The following is a 19,711-nucleotide window of genomic DNA, read 5'->3' as shown; positions in this document are numbered from 1 at the left end:
AACAATTATTCATATTGCATTATATAGTGTATACAATACAGAGATAGCTACAAGCACACAGGATATGTGTGGGCTATTTGCAATGATCACACCATTTTACATAAAGGACAGGAACATCCTTCGGTTTTGCTATCTGCAATCCTGACCCCAATTCCTGTGCATCCGAGGGCCTCCTGAATAAGCAGCCTGAGATTTCAGAGTGAGAGGGTCCCTGGGTGAGGGTCAGCATCTTTCCCTAAGACTTCATGGAGCAAACAACAGCCACATCTGGGAGCACAGTGAGCTGTCTGACCCTCTACTCACAGAGAGATGAAGCAGAGTTAGAGAGATGAAGCAGAGACGGGACCCATGGGCCTATCATCCGATATATGGCACCCAGCACTAGAAATCCTCCTAGAACTGTGGAGCCCATGGGTGATACTCATCCGAGGAAGATGCTCAGGCAGGTGGCACCCAGCCATGGGAGTACAGCCCTGGGATTTAACCCCCTCCCCTCTGGTGTCCTGGGCTCTTTTCCTCTCCTAAAGCCTTCACTTGTCTTGTTTAAGATGGGTTAGGCCAGCAGGATGGCCACACAGTGCTAAGCCTCAGGACTTGGGAGAGTGTCCTGGGCTAGGGGGCTAGAGGCTTTCCCCCTGTGCCTTCCTCTTATGTCTCTGTGGCCTTTCTGGGGTCCCTAGCACCTCTGGACACATACCCTTTCAGATCTGAACACTCCAGGAGCTTGGGATGAATAGTGCCCTTTTGCAAACCTGAGAGCTAGCCACAAATGCCCTGCTAAATGGATGCCCAAGACTAACACCAAAATGACGGCAGAAACGTCAAGACACTAACTAACCTGTCAGCTCCATGGGTACCTTTAGACGAAAGCTTCTAAGGGCCTGTTGATGGAGACTTGGCAGAGAGAAAAGAAATGACCTTTATTTAATGTCCACCGAATGACAGGCACTACCCTGAAAGGTTTCTGTGGATTAACTTATTTTGTCATTTCCACAATGCTCCCCAAGAGCAAGCACACTGTGGCATGGAAAGGGTTAAGGACACTGATGGCCGTGCAGCTGCTAAGGTCTTCCAGGCCAGCACTCGAGTCTTGGCCTTTAAGATCTTGAGCCTGCACATTTAACACTGGCAGAGTTCTGACTGTTGCCTTTTCAGTGAAGTGCCTGGGGGGGAAGGATATGTGCTGGGCCTCACTGTGTCCCAGGGCTAATACAAGGCTGGGGACAAGTGGTACTCAGGATGAGAGCCAGGGCTCCCAGGCCTCTGGCAGGCAGGGTTAACCTTGACTAGCTCAAGGTAGAATATGTGCATGTGGTAGGGGTGGATTTAAAGAGTCCAAGGTTTTGTGCAAATGACCTCTCCATGGCTCATGACCTCATGGGTAAAGGAATTCAAGCCCTTTCTCAGCCCTGGACTAAGTAGACCCCAGCGGTATCCTCTGGCTGCAAGAATCTACCTGTTTCAAGGCAGCTTTGCCAGCGGCACCAAAATCCCTTCCTGCCTCACTGTGCCAGAACAAATCATGCCAGCCCCTGACCTGCTGCTTCAGGAGAGTCTGTGTTGTGTGGGCTTCCTATTCCTCACTGTGCTGCTTCCCCAAACCCTTCTGACTAGGGGTACTCAATCCTCTTGAGGGGTACTCAATCCTCTTGAGGGTTTTAAGAGTGCGTCTCGGGGCTCTGTCTACTAGCCTCCTGCGCCCTCTGGTGGACAGAATAAGGAACGGCGTGTGTTCCTCTGCGCCGCAGTCTTCAGTCCAATCTTCCAGGACTCTCCTCTGCCCTCAGTCCTAACTCGTCTCAATTTGGCTACCCTTCATTCAATTCCTGTTCAGTGGCTCCCAGGAACATGACATGTGACGGGGACACTGTGTGTAAGTGTGACACTGTCCATGTTCCCAGGTTCTGTCTCTCTCACCGAGCGCTGACTTACTCATTCCTATCTTCTGGCAGGCTCTTCTGGAGGCTCTAGGGGAATCATCCCTGGCCTTAAAGAGTTTCCAGTCCAACAGGACGCACAGCCTGGCTGGCTAACCAAGTGACACGGGAGCTAGAGGGCCAGAGCCCAACACAGACTGACCAGACATCACGACAGCCACTGAGCAGTGCCTGGTGTGAGCACAGGGGGAGTGTGTGTTTCTATGTTCTCTCTGTGTGCATGTGTGCAGATGTATGCACATGTGTGTATGTGGAAGAGGGCAAGGGATACATTTGGACACCACAGGGGGCTGTGCTTTGACAGCTGTGACAGAATGTTGGGGTGTGGGGTCTATAGGGAAACTAGGTAGTTGGGTGTAAGGTAGGGAAGATATCCTGGAGGGGAGAATTTGGCCCCAGGCATGTTCAGGAAGCTGTGTGGTTGGTGTGTATGCTGAGTGGGAAGAAGGCAGGTGGAGAGAGGAAACTGCCTCGGGCTCTGTAGGGTTTGGATTCATGCTGGGGCTGGGAGAAGCCAGCAAAGGCTTTAATATGGAGGAGGAGGAGATGACTTCCACGTTACAAAAGAACACTAGACTAGACGGCCAGACCCACTGGATGAGGAGGAGGGACTGAGACTGCCAGACCCACTGAACGAGGTGGGGGGGGGAATGAAAACATGCTAGAGAGGCTGTGGTCCTTATATGACAGTGGTGGGTGCTGGAGTGGCCCATCACCCTGGGAGCCTTGTGCACATGTCTGTCAGATGGGGAGAGGCCACCCAGCCTATAAAGCTGGGAAGACGGAATAAGATGACATAACGGAGTGCCTGTCTCAGTGCCTGACCCGTAATACCCAAGACAGCTCTGACACTTGCCCAGGGCCTAGGCAAAGGATGTAAAGGACCTGACAGCCACCACACACTGTGGAACAAAGGGGTGGGGATGCCTGAGGATGAGACAGGGACTCTCCTTTACAAAATCCTCCCGAAATTCATCTCTCATGTTCTCCATCCCCGGTCTGGCTCCCGTACTCCCATCACCGCCCTGGGTTTGCCACTGCCTCCTCCGTCTCTGACCATCCTGGGTTTGCCACTGCCTCCTCCGTCTCTGACCATCCTGGGTTTGCCACTGCCTCCTCCGTCTCTGACCATCCTGGGTTTGCCACTGCCTCCTCCATCTCTTTCCACTTTCTCAGAGTGTATCCGGCAGTTGTTTGCCTGTCTGCTCTCAGGAAAAGGTGGTTGGAGTGGGGATGGAGGGCGGTAAGACCTTTGCTGGTGGAGCCTGAAAGATCACTATCCTGGACAGAAGTCAACACAGATAGGGGTTCACTGCAGGTTTGGGGTGCCTCTCAGATGGGCTTCTAGTACTATGTTTGTCCTTGACGGCAAGTAAAGGAATTCCGGGATAGGGAAGACTGACTAGGAGAATTAGCTAGCAAATGCCTGGTTTGTTTTTTTTTTCACTCGCTAGGGAGATGAAATCCAGGAAGGCCACCTCTGGCCCTCAGGCACAGTTCCCTAAATTCACCACTGCAGGCAGCCTTTCTTTCTTCACTTTCCCCAGAGTACCAGCAGTGAAGACTGTTCACACTGGAGATCTAGTCTAGCAGCCCCGGAAGGAGTGCAAGAGAAGTTAGTTAAGGTCACGTGATTAGTTTGGTCACTATTCTCCTTAGAGAGAGTGGTCCTCAGGTTGCCAGTGACCAGCAGTCCTAAGGGTAAGCCCTGTGCCCCTCCCCCAAGCACCACATAGTGGTGGCGACATCCTGGCCCTGGATATAGTTCACATTTCTAGATTAGTCCCCTCGGTCAAGATGTTCCTGCTTGGGACTTGCCTGAGTTTCTGTCCCCCCACCCCTCTTTCCAAGGAGATAAGCCAGCCCTTTGGGTTTCTTTGATTAGTGTGAGGTAGAGTTTTAATTTCTTGAATCCAATCCCTTAGAATGTTTTCCATGAATGTTTTTTTAGCAGATGCAAGGAACGGATGGTATCGGCGCTCCTGGATGCAGCTGAGGAGCCAAAGCAAAGCAAAGGGAAGCTGGAGTCTTGGTGGACAAGGACATCAGGTGCCACAGTGGAGGTTACAGTCCCAGCATCACTATGGGGAGGGGGCAGGGCTCCCCAGGGAGTGACTATACCACATGAGGTGCTCACCAGACCCCAGCATCAGCTCTGCTGGGGCAAAGATCCTTGGGCTCTGAGTAGAAAGACCTGTGGGATGGTGTGAGGGAAGAGCAGTGCACCATGGTAAAATGAGAGGGGCTTTTCCTTGACCGGCCTGGGCTCTAAAGTGCATGTCCCAGAATGAGTTGACCTCAAATAATCAAGGAGTTAAAACCCCAGACTAGCCACTTGGGGGATGGCTCTGAATTGGACATTTAGTTAAACAGGATTTTTTCTGGGTCCCTGAGGTTGTAGAGGAATCCATAACACCCACCTGCAGCTAGGCTACTCAGGGTATGCCCCTGAGCTAGGGCTGTGACACACAGGAACTTGGGACCTCCTTCTTAGTCCTGTCCTCTGCTCTGCCCGTGCCACTCAAGCGGCTGATGAACCTGGTTTGGCAGACATACTTGGTGCTTGGCTTTGGCGGGTGGAGGGGCCTGGAAAGTGTCCTCTGTTCCTTGAAAGGATTCAGGTCCTCCAGCACAGCTCAGCCATGGCTTCCCCGGTATCTTGTTTACTCTCCAGGGAAAATGGAGAGAACAGACACTTCCTACCCTGGGTTCTATGGCTGGAGAGTTCCTAAGTGTAAAGGATTCTCCTCTCCTTCCTCTCTCCCCTCTTTCCTCTCTCTCCCTCCCTCCTTCCCTCACCCCTTCCCCTTCCCCTCCCCCTCCCTCTCCTCTCCTTCCCCCTCCCTCCTCCTTACATCCTCCCTCCCCTCCCTCTTCCCCTCCTTCCTTCTTGTCTCTCTCCCCCACCTCCCACTCCTCTACCTCCTTCTGCCTACCTCCCTCTCCCTCCCTCCTTCCTTCCCTCTCTCCTCCCTCCTCCCTCTTTCTCCCTTACCTCTTCCCTCTCCTCTACCTCCTTCCCTCTCTTCTACCTCCTCCCTCTCTCTCCCCTCCTTCCCTTGAGGGCTGTGAGAAATCACAGGTGACATGAGAAAATGACAGTACAAACAATGTAAAGGAATTTTGTGCCCTTCAGTCTATGGCTTCAGCACAAGGCTAAGGCTCTGCTCTCTGAGTATCTGTGGGTAGGCAGAGCCTTCTGTACTGGCTACCAATGAGGAAGCCGTGGTCCTGGAGTTTTACACTTGCTGAGTGCCATTTAGTCTTACGTAGGTTTCTCATCTATAGATAAACAACAGGAACAGAATGAAGTACCCTGAAGAGCATTTCTAAATGCAGGTCCAAGAGCTTAGAATTTTACAGCATCCCAGCCTCCTGCTTAAGGAATGGGAGGGACCCCGTGATGAGCAGGGCTCCCCCCTGACCTCTAGGTTCTCTAGAATGAGCAGTACTCTCAGGGCTCACTCTCCTCAGTCTGTGGGGCTAGCACTCATGATGGCTGTGGAGAATCTGAAGAGGATGGGAGAGCAGAGACGCTCGGGTGGCCCCAGTGAGCTCACGTCTGCAGTAACCCCACTGCTAATAACTGGGCTACTGAGACAACCTTGGAAGCTAGACACAGGTGAGAAATGATGGCTGTCTCCTCAGGAATGTGCTAGCCAATTAAGACATTCTCTCAGATGGCTGGGGAAGATGCTGGGAATACTCCCCCAGGCCATGCTGGCCAGCCTCCAGGCTGGGCAGTTGTACAAGGACTTATAAGGGTCTCTACCCACCTGGTTTCCAGGTGCGAGCATTGGCCCGGGTGTGTGGTCTGTCTGTCCAAGCCACGTCTTCAAGAGCAGACAGAGAGCCTCAGGGTTCTGCTGCTGAAGTTCCAGGCTCCCTTTCTTGGCCCACCAACCTGACCCCTGCCTCTTACTGACCACAGGCTTTTTGGCTCCCAGCCTTTGAAGAAATCCCCAGCCCTTGGTATTCTAGGCTATTCTTTCTGTAAATTAATTAGAAATTCTAGCTAGCCCATATACAAGACACACAATCCAGGTATCTATTCACAAGCTGTCAGGCTGGATTGGGCAGGTTTTGGAGCTGTTCTAACTTACATCCCAGTCATATGTCCCTAGTTACTGGCTGTTTCTCCTGGGCACGTGCTCACGGTCCATCTCCTCTCATGGTGGCTTCCTCCTGTCTCCATGTCCTTTCTTCTCTTCCTCCCTCTCTACTTGAGACCCCCCAGCCAGGTGGCATACCTCTATCGACTGTCCAATCATGGGCTTTAGCCTTTTATCGTCTTGGGTTGGCCCGACGCTGCTTGTATTCTAATGCTAATTTGGGACCCCAGAACTGTTTGCTCCAGAGAGGAGAGAGTGACCGTTGCCTCCAGTTAATTGTGATTGGTAAATAAAGTTGCTAACAGCCAACAGCTGGGCAGAAGGAAAAGCTGCCATGGGTTAAAATGTGGCCCTGTGGGCTAGCCTGATTGGAGTTGAGGGCAGTCCAGATGGAATATAGTAATAACTCGGGGTTATCGATAGGAAAGCAGATTCTAACAACACGGAGGGTAGGCAGCTGCCCAGTTATTGGGCTGATTAGGGATTATTGTAAATATAAAAGCTGTGAGTGTGTCTTTCATCTGTGACCTCAATAACCAACGGCAGGGTAGAAACCCTGGGCCGGGATTTTAAATATTTAATACTTCCTCTTATTGATGCACTAACTTGGGGAGTAAGGTGAAATAACATCACGTGGTGTACATGAGGCTCTCCTAGTGGGGACAACCAGATCTTGGCGGCCAGTATTTAGCATTTGAATACCTAGCAGCACCAGACCAACCCCTACAGCTTCTTCTTCAGTTAGAACATCTGGTTGCTATGGTACTGCTTACTCATGGTGTGGACATCAGGTTTATTTGCATGTAGCACCCACAGGGTGTCTAGTAGAGGCTGCAATATGTGGTGACATTTTTGTGAGGGTGGACTTTTGAGAGACAGCACTTGATCCCTTGGTAGAGAACAAGGCTATTCTACAGGTGATTTACTTACCCGAAGCATCTTCATGCAGGAAAGCCTAACAAGGGCAGGGCTCTGACAGGGCTGGGTCCCCCTCTCTTGAACGGCTGTTGTCCAAAGACCTGAAGCTGGCAGAGCATAGAAACTACGTGGCCTATGCCTTGAGGCTAAGGCAGTCTGTACAAATTAAAACCAAGTCTTTCATTGGACATGGTAGCATGCCTTTAATCCCAGCATTTGGGAGGCAGAGGCCAGCCTGGTCTACAGAGTGAGTTCCAGGGCTGTAGACACAGAGAAGCCAACCAACCAACCAAACAAACAAACAAAAACCAAACCAAGACCAACTAACGGACCAAGTCTTTCCTCTTTATTTTCACCATGTCTGTTTTTATTAGGATCGTATCCCACTGTAAGGACATGAAATCTAGGAAGATGGGAATTCTATCAGGGACCAGATTTCTTTTATCCTTCTGTCCAGGGTTCCTCGTGGCCTCTCGGTCACAACACGGCTACTTTAATCTCTAATACCAAGCTCACAGTCCACACAGGAAAATCCGAGGATCAGCTGAGTCTATCTCCTTTAAGGAAATGGAGAATTTTTACTAGAAAAATTCTACAACCTTCCCCCAAAGTTGCCAGAACAGTATGACAGGGTTCAATGTTCACTAACTGCAAATAGAAACTGAGCACTATGTTTTTAGCTGAGTGTTTATTTCTCCCAATATCATCAGATTTATTTAAATAAGAGACATAGAAGTAGGGCTTCGGAGATGGGTCAGCAGTTAAGATCATTGACTGCTCTTCCAGAGGTCCTGAGTTCAATTCCCAGTAAGCACATGGCGGCTTACAACCATCTGGGACCCCATGCCCTCTTCTGGTGGGTCTGAAGACAGCTACAGTGTATTCATTTAAATAAAATAAATATTTAAAAAAATAAGTCTTCTCTTGTCGCTCTTTCTATGTTTTTGGTTTAAAACAGGGTCTCACTTTACTGGCTGGCCTCAAACTCAGGTTCTAGGCTAGCTTGAAATTGTGACGATCCTGCTGTCTCTCAAATGCTGGGAGCCGGGTGCATCATCACACGGGGCTGTCAGTGCCAACTTTAGCCCTCTTCGCCGGCTTCATTTCGCTTTTGTGGCACTTTAGCTTTCGGAGGAGCTCTCAAACCCTTTATATCCATCACACGTTTTTTGTTTTGTGGATAGTGGTCCTTAAAAAGGATCATCTTGCAAAACCGAGCTTTGGGCTTCATTCTTTTGACTAGCCAGCAGGACTCCGATGGAAGCTAGCCCCAATCAGGCCCCTTGTCACAGTGGCTCTCCATAAGCTCTTAGGCACTCAGATCCTATGCCGGGACCTAAGGCAGGTTTTGGGGTTTGGGTTTCTTTACACTCCGAGTCCCTGTGCGGAGAGAATGGCTTTGGCTGTCCTCCTCCTGCGCAGATGCGCTCTGATCCGAAAGCTCTAGATCTCGGGTACAGAGGAGGAGCGTCCTTCTGTCTCCGAGCACCGCCGCTATTCTCTGTCGCCCTCTACCGGCGGCTCGGAGCGCTGCAGCTGCGCGGTGGGAGAGACGCGCTGGAGCTCAGAGCGCAGGCGCAGACGCTCGCCCGGGTCCTCCGGCGGGCTTGCCGATCTGCGCCTGCGCACGGGCGGAGGCGCGCTGAGGACTCGCTGGAGCTGGCAGGTGGCGGGAGGAGTGGTCCCGGGAGGAAGTGCCAGGAGTTGGTGCGCCACAGGTCGGGGGCGCCCGCGTTCCCTGGGCCTCGGAGGCCTGGACGCGTTCGGGACGTGGCTTTTTGCGGGGGCGTGACCTGAGCTCCGCTCCTCGGCTGGGAGTGGAGGAGAATGGGGATCGCCGAGGCCTTTAATTAATTGGGTGCCTGTTGTTTGTTTGCCCGAGGTGCAGCCCGGTTTGCCTTTTGAGTTTGCAAACAGTGGGGAGGAAGCGGCGGCGTGGGGTGGGGGAGCACGAGGGGAGATGGGGTCTCCGGGGCAGAGAGCCTAATCCAGCGAGGGCCGTCCCATTCCCGGGGGCAGGGGGTGGGGACACGACGCAGGACACTGCTGCAAAATGAGGGCCCCAATAGGAACTGCCGGTGTTGTGCACACAGGCACACACTTAGAGCAACAGCTTCTCACACACTGTTTTCCACTTCGTGTAGAAATGATTTATTTTTTTCCTAGAGCGGCCCCACATGGACACTTAACACGCGCTCACCACCTCCACTCCCATCCCCTCCCCCCATATAGGAGATGACACATGGGGTCTCAGCACTCCTCCTCTGCCCTCACGTTTTGTCAACGAAAGAAGGATGACAACCCGGAGGACTTGCTGGCTGGTAGAGATCAGGAGGAAGCCATCGCTCAGTTCCCCTATGTGGAGTTCACTGGGAGAAATAGCATCACCTGTCACACCTGCCAGGGAGCAGGCTACATCCCAGCAGGTGAGACCTTCCGGCCATCCCTGAAAGCGCTCTGGTATCTGCTCCAGCCAACCCTCCACAGTCAGAGTCGGCCCTGAATTGTAGCCTGCTCAGCTGACCTGATAAACGGGCTCGCTGCAGGGTTTTGTTTTTTTTGTTTTGTTTTATTTTTATCTTATACTTGGAACTCTTTGTCTTCTTCATTTCTACTCCTTCATTAATGCCTTAGCTTCTCTTCCGGTAGCTCTGATAAAATACTCTGACAAAAACAATTTAGGAGATAGGTTTATTCTGATTACAGCTCCCGGTCGCAATCTGTCACCGAGGACAAGTCAGGAATTTAAGATTGCCGAGTGCGTGTAACCATTTCCCCTTCCCTTTTCGTTCAGAGACACAGCCTAGGAAATGGGTGCCTCCCACGTTTAGGGAGGGTCTTCCCACTTCAGTAAACCCAGTTAAGAAAATCACTCACAACCTAATCTCATCTGTACCCACTGAGACGTCTTCCCAGGCCATTCTAGGTTCACCAGCACTCAGCCCCTCTCTGGTTTGAAATATTTATTTCTCTGCTGTGGGATTTGTTGACAAGGATGTTTCTCTGTTGCTCTTGCTCATAAGGACGGCCACATCATTGTGGGGGAGCTATTCTAGAAGCTTCTTTACCAAAATGACACCAGTGAAGAGTAGCCTCTGGTTTTCAGTCAGCAGAACACCAAGGGGTGGAGAGTGGCTCAGGAGTTATCTGTAGCAACAGCTGCACCAAGTTGACCCTAGGAGTTGAGGAAGTCACAAAGTTTAGAGCTATTAAGAACCTAGGAAACCACACGCTGCAAAGCTCCAAATGAGAAAAGACAGTGGCTTTGAGACGTTTCGTGACTTTTGTCAAAGACGGCCAAGGCAGGAGCTCCCCCAATCTCAGTGCCACCACCCCACAGCACTGGTAGTTTTGTAGTTTGCGGCATTCTCCATAGGTTTATCTGTTTCTTTTTTTTTTTCCTTCGGGCTTTTCTTTTCCTATTTCTACATTTACCCATTTCTTCTTCACTCATCCAAAAATGTATGTTTTAGTGTCTAATACCAGATGAATCTCTGTTGTGGCAGTTGGCAGCGAAATGTGACAAGAAGGGCCACCCATACGTGGGATTTACAGAATGAGTCTTTGCTGCTTTTCTAGAGCAAGTCAGTGAGTTGGTGGCTTTGATCCCCCACAGTGACCAGAGGTTACGTCCTCGGAGAACGTGAGTTGGCCGGCCCTCATCTGCTAATACCTGCTTCTGTTCCTGAGTCCTCTCTATGAAAGAATACCAGTTAATTATTTGAGAGATGTCTGTTCTTGTGTCTGTCCCATTTCCTTATTTTCTTTATCTACTTATTTACGATTGCCTTATTTACTTGTTTGTTTGTTTGTTTGCTTACTGGTGATACTGAGACTTGAACCCAGGCTCTTTTGCTTACTAGAGACAAGCACTCTTCCACTGAACTATAGCCTAGCCTTCCCCATTTCCTCTAGACTTTTTAAGTGAAATGTCCCTGTCTGTGTTATAGTCTTGGCAAAGAATCCTGAAGCTAGAAACGTCTTAAGGGTCAAATGAAAGGAAGGGATTGGAGAAACAGGCCGTCCTGGGAGATGAGCACATGTTTAGGAGATAAAAGCATCCGTTTCTCTTTGGAGGGCGAATGGTGTTCAGAAGGGTTGAAGGGCCTTTTCTTGCCCCATTGCTCCGTGCCCAGCCTGTGGTTCCTGATTCTGTATGCTTCCTTTCACTGCTTAAGTTTTGCATTAACTATGACTGTTTAGGCTCCGATATCTGACGACCCACCGCGGCCCTGTGCTGTCATTTGCAGGAAACAGTATGTCTTCCTGTCGGTCCTGCTGTGTCTCCTGGCATCTGGCTTGGTGTTCTTCTTTCTGTTTCCGCACTCGGTCCTTGTGGATGATAATGGCATCAAAGTGGTGAAAGTCACGTTTAATAAGCAGGACTCCCTTGTGGTCCTCGATGTCACGGTAAGATGTAGGGCCTCGCTTCCTGCCTTGTGTACTTGCCAGCCTTGGACCAGGACCCTTAACTCTCCTCCCTTACCCTTTCCAGGCCACCCTGAAGGTCAGGAACTCCAACTTTTATCCCGTGGCTGTGACCAACCTGTTCAGCCAGGTTCAGTACATGAATGCTGTGGTGGGATCCTACACGACCACGAACGTCTCACTGATTCCCCCTCGGAGTGAGCACCTGGTATGTTGTCATTGACAGGCCTCTGCCCACATACTGAGAGGAGAATGGTACTGTGGGAATGCTGTGGTTCCTTCCCGTTCCTCCCTTCCGCCCACGGAAGACCTGGCGGGCTCTGTAATGGTGGACAGTTGGGAAGGGACAGGAACAGCTAGCGTTTTTGTACTTGGACAGTGAAAGAATTGGTAAGAGAAAGAGAGTCATCAAATCAAGAGGAGGTAGGATTATAGCCTGAGGCCTCTAGGGGAAGGGGCCAGAGGTAGTTATTCCAGGCTCCTAGGCTGCTTAAGGAAGATGCTTAGTATGTGATGGAAGAATGGTCCAGCATCATGGGTTGATGTCGTTAATGCCGTTAGGACAAGGTGGCCTATCACAGGCTGACGCGGGTCTTGTTTTATTTTCAGGTGAATTTTACGGTGAAGGCCGAGGTGGGAGGACCATCTTCCTATGTGTAGTAAGGACAGAGTTCTCTGTATTGTGCTATCTGCCCGGAGAGATTCAGAGCCCTCCTCGATTGACCGTGTCCCTGACTCTGCCGGACGCCCCAGACTTGGCCTGTGGACTCCCTAGCTTTGACTTTCTGCAGGAGTTTGGGGAGGAGATGTCACTGTTACGTGACTGGAGTCCTGGGCTTTCTAAAGAGAGCATTAACGGCTAGAAACATTCCCAAGCCCCAGCGTGTAAATAGACGACGGCATTGGAAAGCAGGGGACGTGGTGTGGAGGGTTGCGAAGGACACTTTGTGGGGCTCAGAACCAGTGGTCCCTGACAGTGTTTCGGTTTGGGAAAGAGAAGGTACCCAATCACATGGTTTGACAGTGTAACTCCACACTGCCCTATAAGTCTCCTGGGAGATGGCACTGTTCTTGTGCTGCTCTGTTTTCAATCAAGTGACTGTGTCCTGTGTCTGTGTTTGCGACCCACAGCTTCTATTGCACGCTCCCTGCCATCCTGGTACACAACATTGTGATCTTCATGAGGTAGGTCCACGGTCCTCCCTCCTGCCGGGCTTTCGCTTTGAGCCTGGGTCACTTGAGAGCTTCCCACAGTCGCTGGAAGCGAGCGCTAGCAGGAGGCCTCTCACCTGCCTTGTAGTTCAGCCTGGGCAGACCCTTGCTGTTCTCTAGGGGTGGAGTCCAGAACCCATGCGCAGGCTGCCGGGTCCCCAGTGAAGACTGACACATTATGTCTGGAGAGATGATTAAGAGTGCTAGTTGCTTCTCTAGAGGACCCGGGTTTGATTCATGTGGCAGCTCACAGTTGTCTGTAACTCCAGTTTCAGGGGATCGATGTGTTCTTCTGACCTCTGTGGGTACCACACATACACATCGTGTTCAGACACACATGCGGGGGAAAAACACCTAAACACATAAAATAACTATTTTCTAAAAAAGTTAAAAGAGATGTCGTGCATGAAATGAGTTCTAGTTTAACTTAACAAGTGATCCTGTCAGAATCCTCGAGAGTAAAGAATGGCCCAGCTTTCTCACAGTGTTAAGTACTAAGTGTTTACTCTCTGGTGACAGAGATGCTAGTGTTGGGACTGCAGCTGTTCACTATAAAGGTGAGAGAGACTCTAGTGCCGACGTTGGAAATCTGAGGGTTTGAGTGAGGCTTCTCAGCTTTGTCACCATTGATATGAGTTCTTTGTTGTCAATGACTGTGGGTGCTTAGGAATGGCGTCCCTTGTCCCTGCTTGCTGCTGGGAGCACGCATCTCTGCTCAACTAATTTGTGATGACCCAAAGGTGCACAGATGTTGCCACAAGTCCTCCCTTCCCCCACCCCCTGGGGGGTAATATCTTTCCTGGTTAAGAAACACTGATCTGGAAGGTCACTTCATGACACAGGATTTCTTGAATAACCAGAAAGGTCCTCTGGCCTCCTGGTAACATAACCATGAATATAGGAGCCTGGGCCCCAGGTGGGCAGTATCCCCTCAACATGTAAGAAATTAGCTGGGTAGTGTTTCCTGTTTCTTTCGTCTCTTCATGGTTTTCTTTTTGCTAGGACTTCTGTGAAGATTTCATACATTGGCCACATATCCCAGAGTACCCTGGAGACACAACACTATGTGGATTGTGGGGAGAATTCCACAGCTGTTCAGAGCCTGCTCTTGGTTCCCCGGGGGCCACCCCTGTAGAATGAAGTCTAGCATCTGTCCCTGTGGCTGGCCCAGCATCTGTATGGTGTAAGTGGAGGAAGAGGAGGCTGCTCTCTCAACCCACAGGAAACATCTTCCCGCACTTAGGGGAAAGACGCCTTTCTAACAAAACCACTCATCGCCCAGTGCCTAGTCTGTGCCTAGCAAGTAGTTAGCACTCAACCTCAGGTTGGAGAATTGGATTCAGATACTTTGGCTGCTCTTGAGCCGTTATAATTTGAGATGAACCAGGGTTCCAGGTTTTCAGAGCAGAGTAACGTAAGGTATGATGCTAGTGCAGCTACACACGTGTGGGTGTGAGAAGCACCCGCAGGTCAGGGTGTCCAGGACACCCGTGACGAGCCCCTCAGTGCCTGCCTTTGCCTCTGTTCCCTGATATCCCCACCCCCGGCTTCCCGGAAAGGTTTTGGCATCTCTTTTCCTTCCGCATACAAAGTGATTACAGTTTCCCTCCAAGGGTCTATTGACGGACTTGACAGACCTTTGATCCACTGGCTGGATATAGATTGGGAATTTGATAGAATAATAAACCCTGCTTTTGATTGATCCGAGCTGTCTCTGACTGCCTTACGCCTTTGTAGGCACCTGTGAGAGAAACTTAGAAGAGCTGCTTCCTAAGGGGGACACCTCAGGGTGTGCTGAGGGAAGAAAAGAGAGGGCACTCCAACTGTGTCTTCCTTGCCCCCAAGGAGCACCTTCAGAGCAGCCTCATGGTCCTGTGTGCCCAGCAGCAGATCAGAGCACACAGTGCCTCCTGGAGGCTGGAAAGGACAGGAAGAGATGCCTGAGGAAGGAAACTGCTTCGGGGAAGGGGGGGTGTGAGGGAGGAGGAGCAACCACCTCTATCAGACTCCTGAGGCACAGTATGAAGACCTGATTGGAGGTTTCTTCAGCTGCTCTACAATCCAACCTGGCAGGAAGTGGTCTGGTCCAGAGCTCAGCTGAGGTGGGCTTTAGCCTCCGCTGCACACCAGCTAAGCAGCAGGGAGCAATGCAACTTAGTCCTAAGTCTTGTCCTCCTTCCCCCCCCCACCCCCACCCCCACCCCGTTCTCTTGGCTTCATTTCCAGTATTTGTCTAATGACTTTGCTCTTTGAATCTTCAAACTTAGTCTGCTGCTAACAACCATGATCTAGTTACCAAAAGCTGGGCTTAGCACTAGAACTATGACATACCAGTGACAATGACAGGTACCGATCAAGCACACCATTTTTTTTTTGTTTGTTTGTTTTTCAAAACAGGATTTCTCTGTATATCTCTGGCTGTCCTGGAACTTACTCTATAGACCAGGCTGGCTTTGAACTCAGAAATCAGCCTGCCTCTGCCTCCCAAGTGCTGGAATTAAAGGCATGCGCCACCACCGCCCGGCAAGCACACCATTTTCAAAAATGACATCCTTAAAACAGAACACACCCCGCATACAAGAAATTCTGTTTTCCCATTTTCCTTTCTAGAGTGTGTGTGTGCGTGTGTGTGTCTGTCTGTCTGTCTGCCTGTCTGTCCGTCTGTCTGTCTGTACATGTGCATAGAGGCCATAGGATGTCGGCTGTCTTCCTCAATGGCTTGCCACCTTATTTCCTGAGACAGGGTTTCTCACTGAATCTGGACGTCACCAGTTGTTTAGAGCCTGGCCAAAAAGCTCCGGGGTCCACCTGTCTCCACCTCCCAGTGCTGGGTTATTGATGGACACCACCGTGCCCAGTGTTCACACAGGTCACGGGGACCTGAACTCACGGTCTCATGCTTCTGTGACGGGCACTTTGCCAACCGAGCCGTCTACTCAGCCCCTGGTTTTTCTCACAAAACATAGCCTCTGAAGCATTTTCCCTACAGCGTTGAGAAGACTCCTCACTTTGGTACTTAGTGTCGGATCATTTTTATGACTGTGTGTCTCAGTAACATCTGCTTGGTATTACCGTAAAACCCAGTTGATACCAAAGAAAAGCAACTGAAACCTTTAAACACGCACAGTTGATTCTGCTCCAATGCTTCAAGTTCTCAGATCTACTCACATTCTTAGCACCCTAACTTCACTTTAGGATGCCCTGTGTGGTTTAGCATAGTGTGTGTGTGTGTGTGTGTGTGTGCGCGTACACGTGCGCACATAGGTGTCATGCATGTGGAAGCCAAAGGACAACCTCGAGTATTGTTTCTCAGGCATTGTCTTGTTTTCTGAGATACAGTCTCTCACTAACTTGGTGCTCATGAGGTGGGACAAGGCTGGATGGCCAGGGGACCCTGGATCTGCCTGTCTCCTCTAGCACCACGATGCCTGGTTTTTGTTTTTAATTTTATATGCATGAGTATTTTGCCTGCCACCACACATATTCAGTATCCTGGAGGGTCCCCTACAACTGGCGTTAGAGATGATCGTGAGGTGCTATGTGGGTGCTGGGACTTGAACCCATGCGGGGTCCTCTGGAACATCAGCCAGTTGCGCTGTCTCTGGCCTGTTCAATGTGGCTTCTGGGGTTTGAGGTGTTTGCCCTCGAAGGCCAAGCTCCTTGGTTCCCTGCAGCTCCACCTGCACTGTCCTCACTCCACCTCGCACTGCTGAGGCCAGCACCTGACTGAAAACCCACCACATACAGAAATCTCCATTTATATATCTACACTGTCCCCAGAGCATCAAGGGCCACTGTATGCACCGATTGCACTGTATGCATGGATTGGACCATATGCATAGGTCGCAGTTTCTGACACATTTTGTCCATTTGTGGGTAGGAATTTCTAACTGCCACAAGCCACTTATGCTCACCAGGTCCCATATAGGCCACAGTTATCTCTAGGGGTTATTCTGCCTTTCTTGTTACCCCACCCCCATAGGACCTTCAAGATCTCTGTCAGGTATCCTGGGGGTTCTAGCTGAAAGTATGCAACAAGTCATTTAAAGAATCCGCCTGCCTTCCGGTCTGGGGCCGGGCACTGAGCAGATCCCGGGCGGCTATTCTGCACCCAATCTCACAAAACTCAGAGGAAGCGGGCCTCCCAGGAGCTCTAACCCGGACAGTATCTTGGGTAAGGAGACAGCACTGCCCCTCCCCCCAACACGGATTTACTGGGACCCACTAGGACCCAGGAATTCACTCCTGGCCCAGAGCACTGGTTCCTTCCAGTCTTGGCCCGAGCACTGAGCAGATTTTGGGCCCCAGCTCTAACCCTATTAGTAACACCCACCCCACACAGCTCTGAAACAACCAAGATAATAGGAAAGACAGGCTCCAGTCAGAGACAGGGCAGGTAGCACTAAGGCGATCCAGATGGTGAAAGGCAAGCGGAAGAACATAAGCATCAGCAACCCAGGGTACTTGGCATCATTAGAACCCAGTTCTCCCACACTAGAAAGTCCTGAATTCCCCATATCACCAGGAAAGCAAGATTCAGATTTAAAATCACTTCTAATGATGATGATAGAGGACTTTAAGAAGGACATAAATAACACTCTCAAAGAATTTGAGGAGAACACAGGTAAACAGCTAAAAGCCCTTAAAGAAGAAACACTGTAAGACCCTCAGAGTGAGGACTCTACTGTTCAACGGGCAACGCAATTTCACCCCAAATCACTCACGAGACACAAATCTTGATGCAAACAGCAAGAGGATTTATTCAAACCAGCGTGCTGGGGCTTCACTCGTATCTCACGCAGGGCTAGAGGAGATCGGCCCCAAGCAGTAAAAAACCTCAGCTTTTATAGGGTAAAAACACAACCAAGGGGGTAGGGAAACACAGCATTCTCATTGGCTCCTTTTAAATTGGCACACACTATCTTAACATCAGGTTCAGGGTCAGGGGCTCACACGTTCTCTATACCTGTTTTTCTTAGAACTGTTTACCCGGACCATACCTGTTTTTCTTACTCCAACTGGGCCAGAGGGCCCCAAGCTGAGTTTTTGAGTTTTAAAATTTTCCATCCTTTCAACACAAAAATCCCTTAAAGAATTACAAGAGAACACAACCAAACAGGTGAAGGAATTGAACAAATCCACTCAGGACATAAAAATGGAAGTAGAAACAATAAAGAAATCACAAAGGGAGACTACCCTGGAGATAGAAAACCTAGAAAAAAAAATCAGGAGTCATAGATGCAAGCATCACCAACAGAATACAAGAGATGGAAGAGAGAATCTCAGGTGCAGAAGATACCATAGAAAATATTGACACAGCTGTCAAAGAAAATGCAAAATGGAAAAAGTTCTTAACACAAAACATCCAGGAAATTCAGGACACAATGAGAACACCAAACCTAAGGATAATAGGTATAGATGAGAGTGAAGATTCCCAACTTAAAGGGCCAATAAACATCTTCAACAAAATTATAGAAGAAAACTTCCCTAACCTAAAGAACGAGAAGCCCATAAACATACAAGAAGCCTACAGAACGACAAATAGACTATACCAGAAAAGAAATACCTTCTGCCACATAATAATCAAAACACCAAATGCACAAAACAAAGAAAGAATATTAAAAGCAGTAAGGGAAAAAGGCCAAGTAACATATAAAGGCAGACCTATAAGAATTACACCAGACTTCTCACCAGAGATTATAAAAATGAGAAGATCCTGGACAGATGTCATTCAGACCCTAAGAGAACACAAATGCCAGCCCAGGCTACTATAGCCAGCAAAACTCTCAATTACCATAGATGGAGAAACCAAGACATTCCATGACAAAACCAAATTTACATATCTTTCCACAAACCCGGCATTACAAAGGATATTAGCAGGAAAGCTCCAATACAAGGAGGGAAATTATACCCTAGACAGAGCAGGAAAGTAGTCCTCTTCCAACAAATCCGAAGGACAATAGCCACACAAAGATAATTCCACCCCTAATAACAAAAATAACAGGAAGCAACAATCACTGTTCCTTAATATTTCTTAACACCAATGCACTCAATTCCCCAATAAAAAGACATAGGCTAATGGACTGGATATGTAAACAGGACCCAGCATTTTGCTGCATATAGGGAACCCACCTCAGTGACAAAGACAGACACTACCTTAGGGTAAAAGGCTGGAAAACAATTTTTCAAGCAAATGGTCCTAAGAAACAAGCTGGAGTAGCCATTCTAAAACCTCCAGTCCAAGAACACAAAGGGAGGGACTCACAGCTCCACCTGTATAGATAGTTGAGGGTGGCCTTATCAGGCATCAATGGAAGTGGAGGGCCTTGGTACCCAATAGTTTGGATTCCCTAGTGTTGGGGAATTTGAGAGCAGGGAGGTGGGAATGGGAGGATGGTGGGAGCACACCCTCATAGAAACTCCTAGAATTATATGGATTAGATATGATAGAGACAGGCTACCAGAAGACTAGATTCCAAAATTCAAACCAAAAATATCTTAATACTAAAATTTGTTTTGAGAATTGTATATTGCAGAATACACAGCCTTGGTACTCATCAAGCAAGCTGAGCAGACCTGCTCGAACCTCTGACGTCCTGGAATTCCAGCTGGTTGCAGTGAAGACACAGATGTCAGAGGCTTATCAATTTACTCTTCCCCCGACCCTCTTCTTATATCTCAATGCCCATAACAGCTTGAAGAAGTTAATGAAGAGTTGGCACCCCTATTCCCTGGGCTTGGGGACTGAGATGGTTAATATTGGGCTGTCTTTCTAGGGAAAAGTAGTGGTTTTGTTGGAACAGGGAAGAATAGCCAGGATTTATTGCATAGCCATAACGTATTGGTAGAAATCTGTATAATTGTTATTAAGTTGAAGTTATAATTTCTTAAATGGTACAAAATTTACTTTGATTTCAACTTTAAAGTTTTCATTGGTATGAGTTTCTTATTGATATAGAAGTGAGATTAATATTGTTACTCTCATAGGCATTGTGCCTATATAACACATTTAGGAATACAAGGCTTAGGTCCAGTCCTTCTTTAACTCTTTTAACTGATTTGAGATGGTTAGCCTGTGAGTTAAGAGCCTATAGCAAATTCATG

The 19,711-nt window shown here is 49.3% G+C and overlaps 1 protein-coding gene across 6 annotated transcripts; it reads left to right on the top strand.

The window, feature by feature from the left end:
- Positions 1-8,581: 8,581 nt before the first annotated feature.
- Positions 8,582-14,309, top strand: Tmem106c (transmembrane protein 106C). Of its 6 annotated transcripts, none has more exons than XM_028789350.1 (8): positions 8,582-8,674; positions 9,200-9,393; positions 10,547-10,610; positions 11,218-11,377; positions 11,463-11,603; positions 12,005-12,054; positions 12,527-12,580; positions 13,610-14,309. In XM_028789350.1, the coding sequence occupies exons 2-8, from the start codon at positions 9,210-9,212 to the stop codon at positions 13,740-13,742; spliced, it is 786 nt and encodes a 261-aa protein (XP_028645183.1). In that variant the 5' UTR covers positions 8,582-8,674; positions 9,200-9,209; the 3' UTR covers positions 13,743-14,309. The 6 variants fall into 6 exon arrangements, with proteins under 6 accessions (XP_028645183.1, XP_028645182.1, XP_028645184.1 ...); XM_028789349.1 differs by having other exon boundaries at positions 8,582-8,685; XM_028789351.1 differs by having other exon boundaries at positions 8,582-8,849.
- Positions 14,310-19,711: the final 5,402 nt, after the last annotated feature.

Source organism: Grammomys surdaster, unplaced genomic scaffold (assembly GCF_004785775.1).
Source record: "Grammomys surdaster isolate TR1022 unplaced genomic scaffold, NIH_TR_1.0 125818, whole genome shotgun sequence".
Classification (NCBI taxonomy): Eukaryota; Metazoa; Chordata; class Mammalia; order Rodentia; family Muridae; genus Grammomys; species Grammomys surdaster.
Note: the sequence above shows the minus strand (reverse complement) of the source record. Positions and strands in the feature narration are given on the sequence as shown.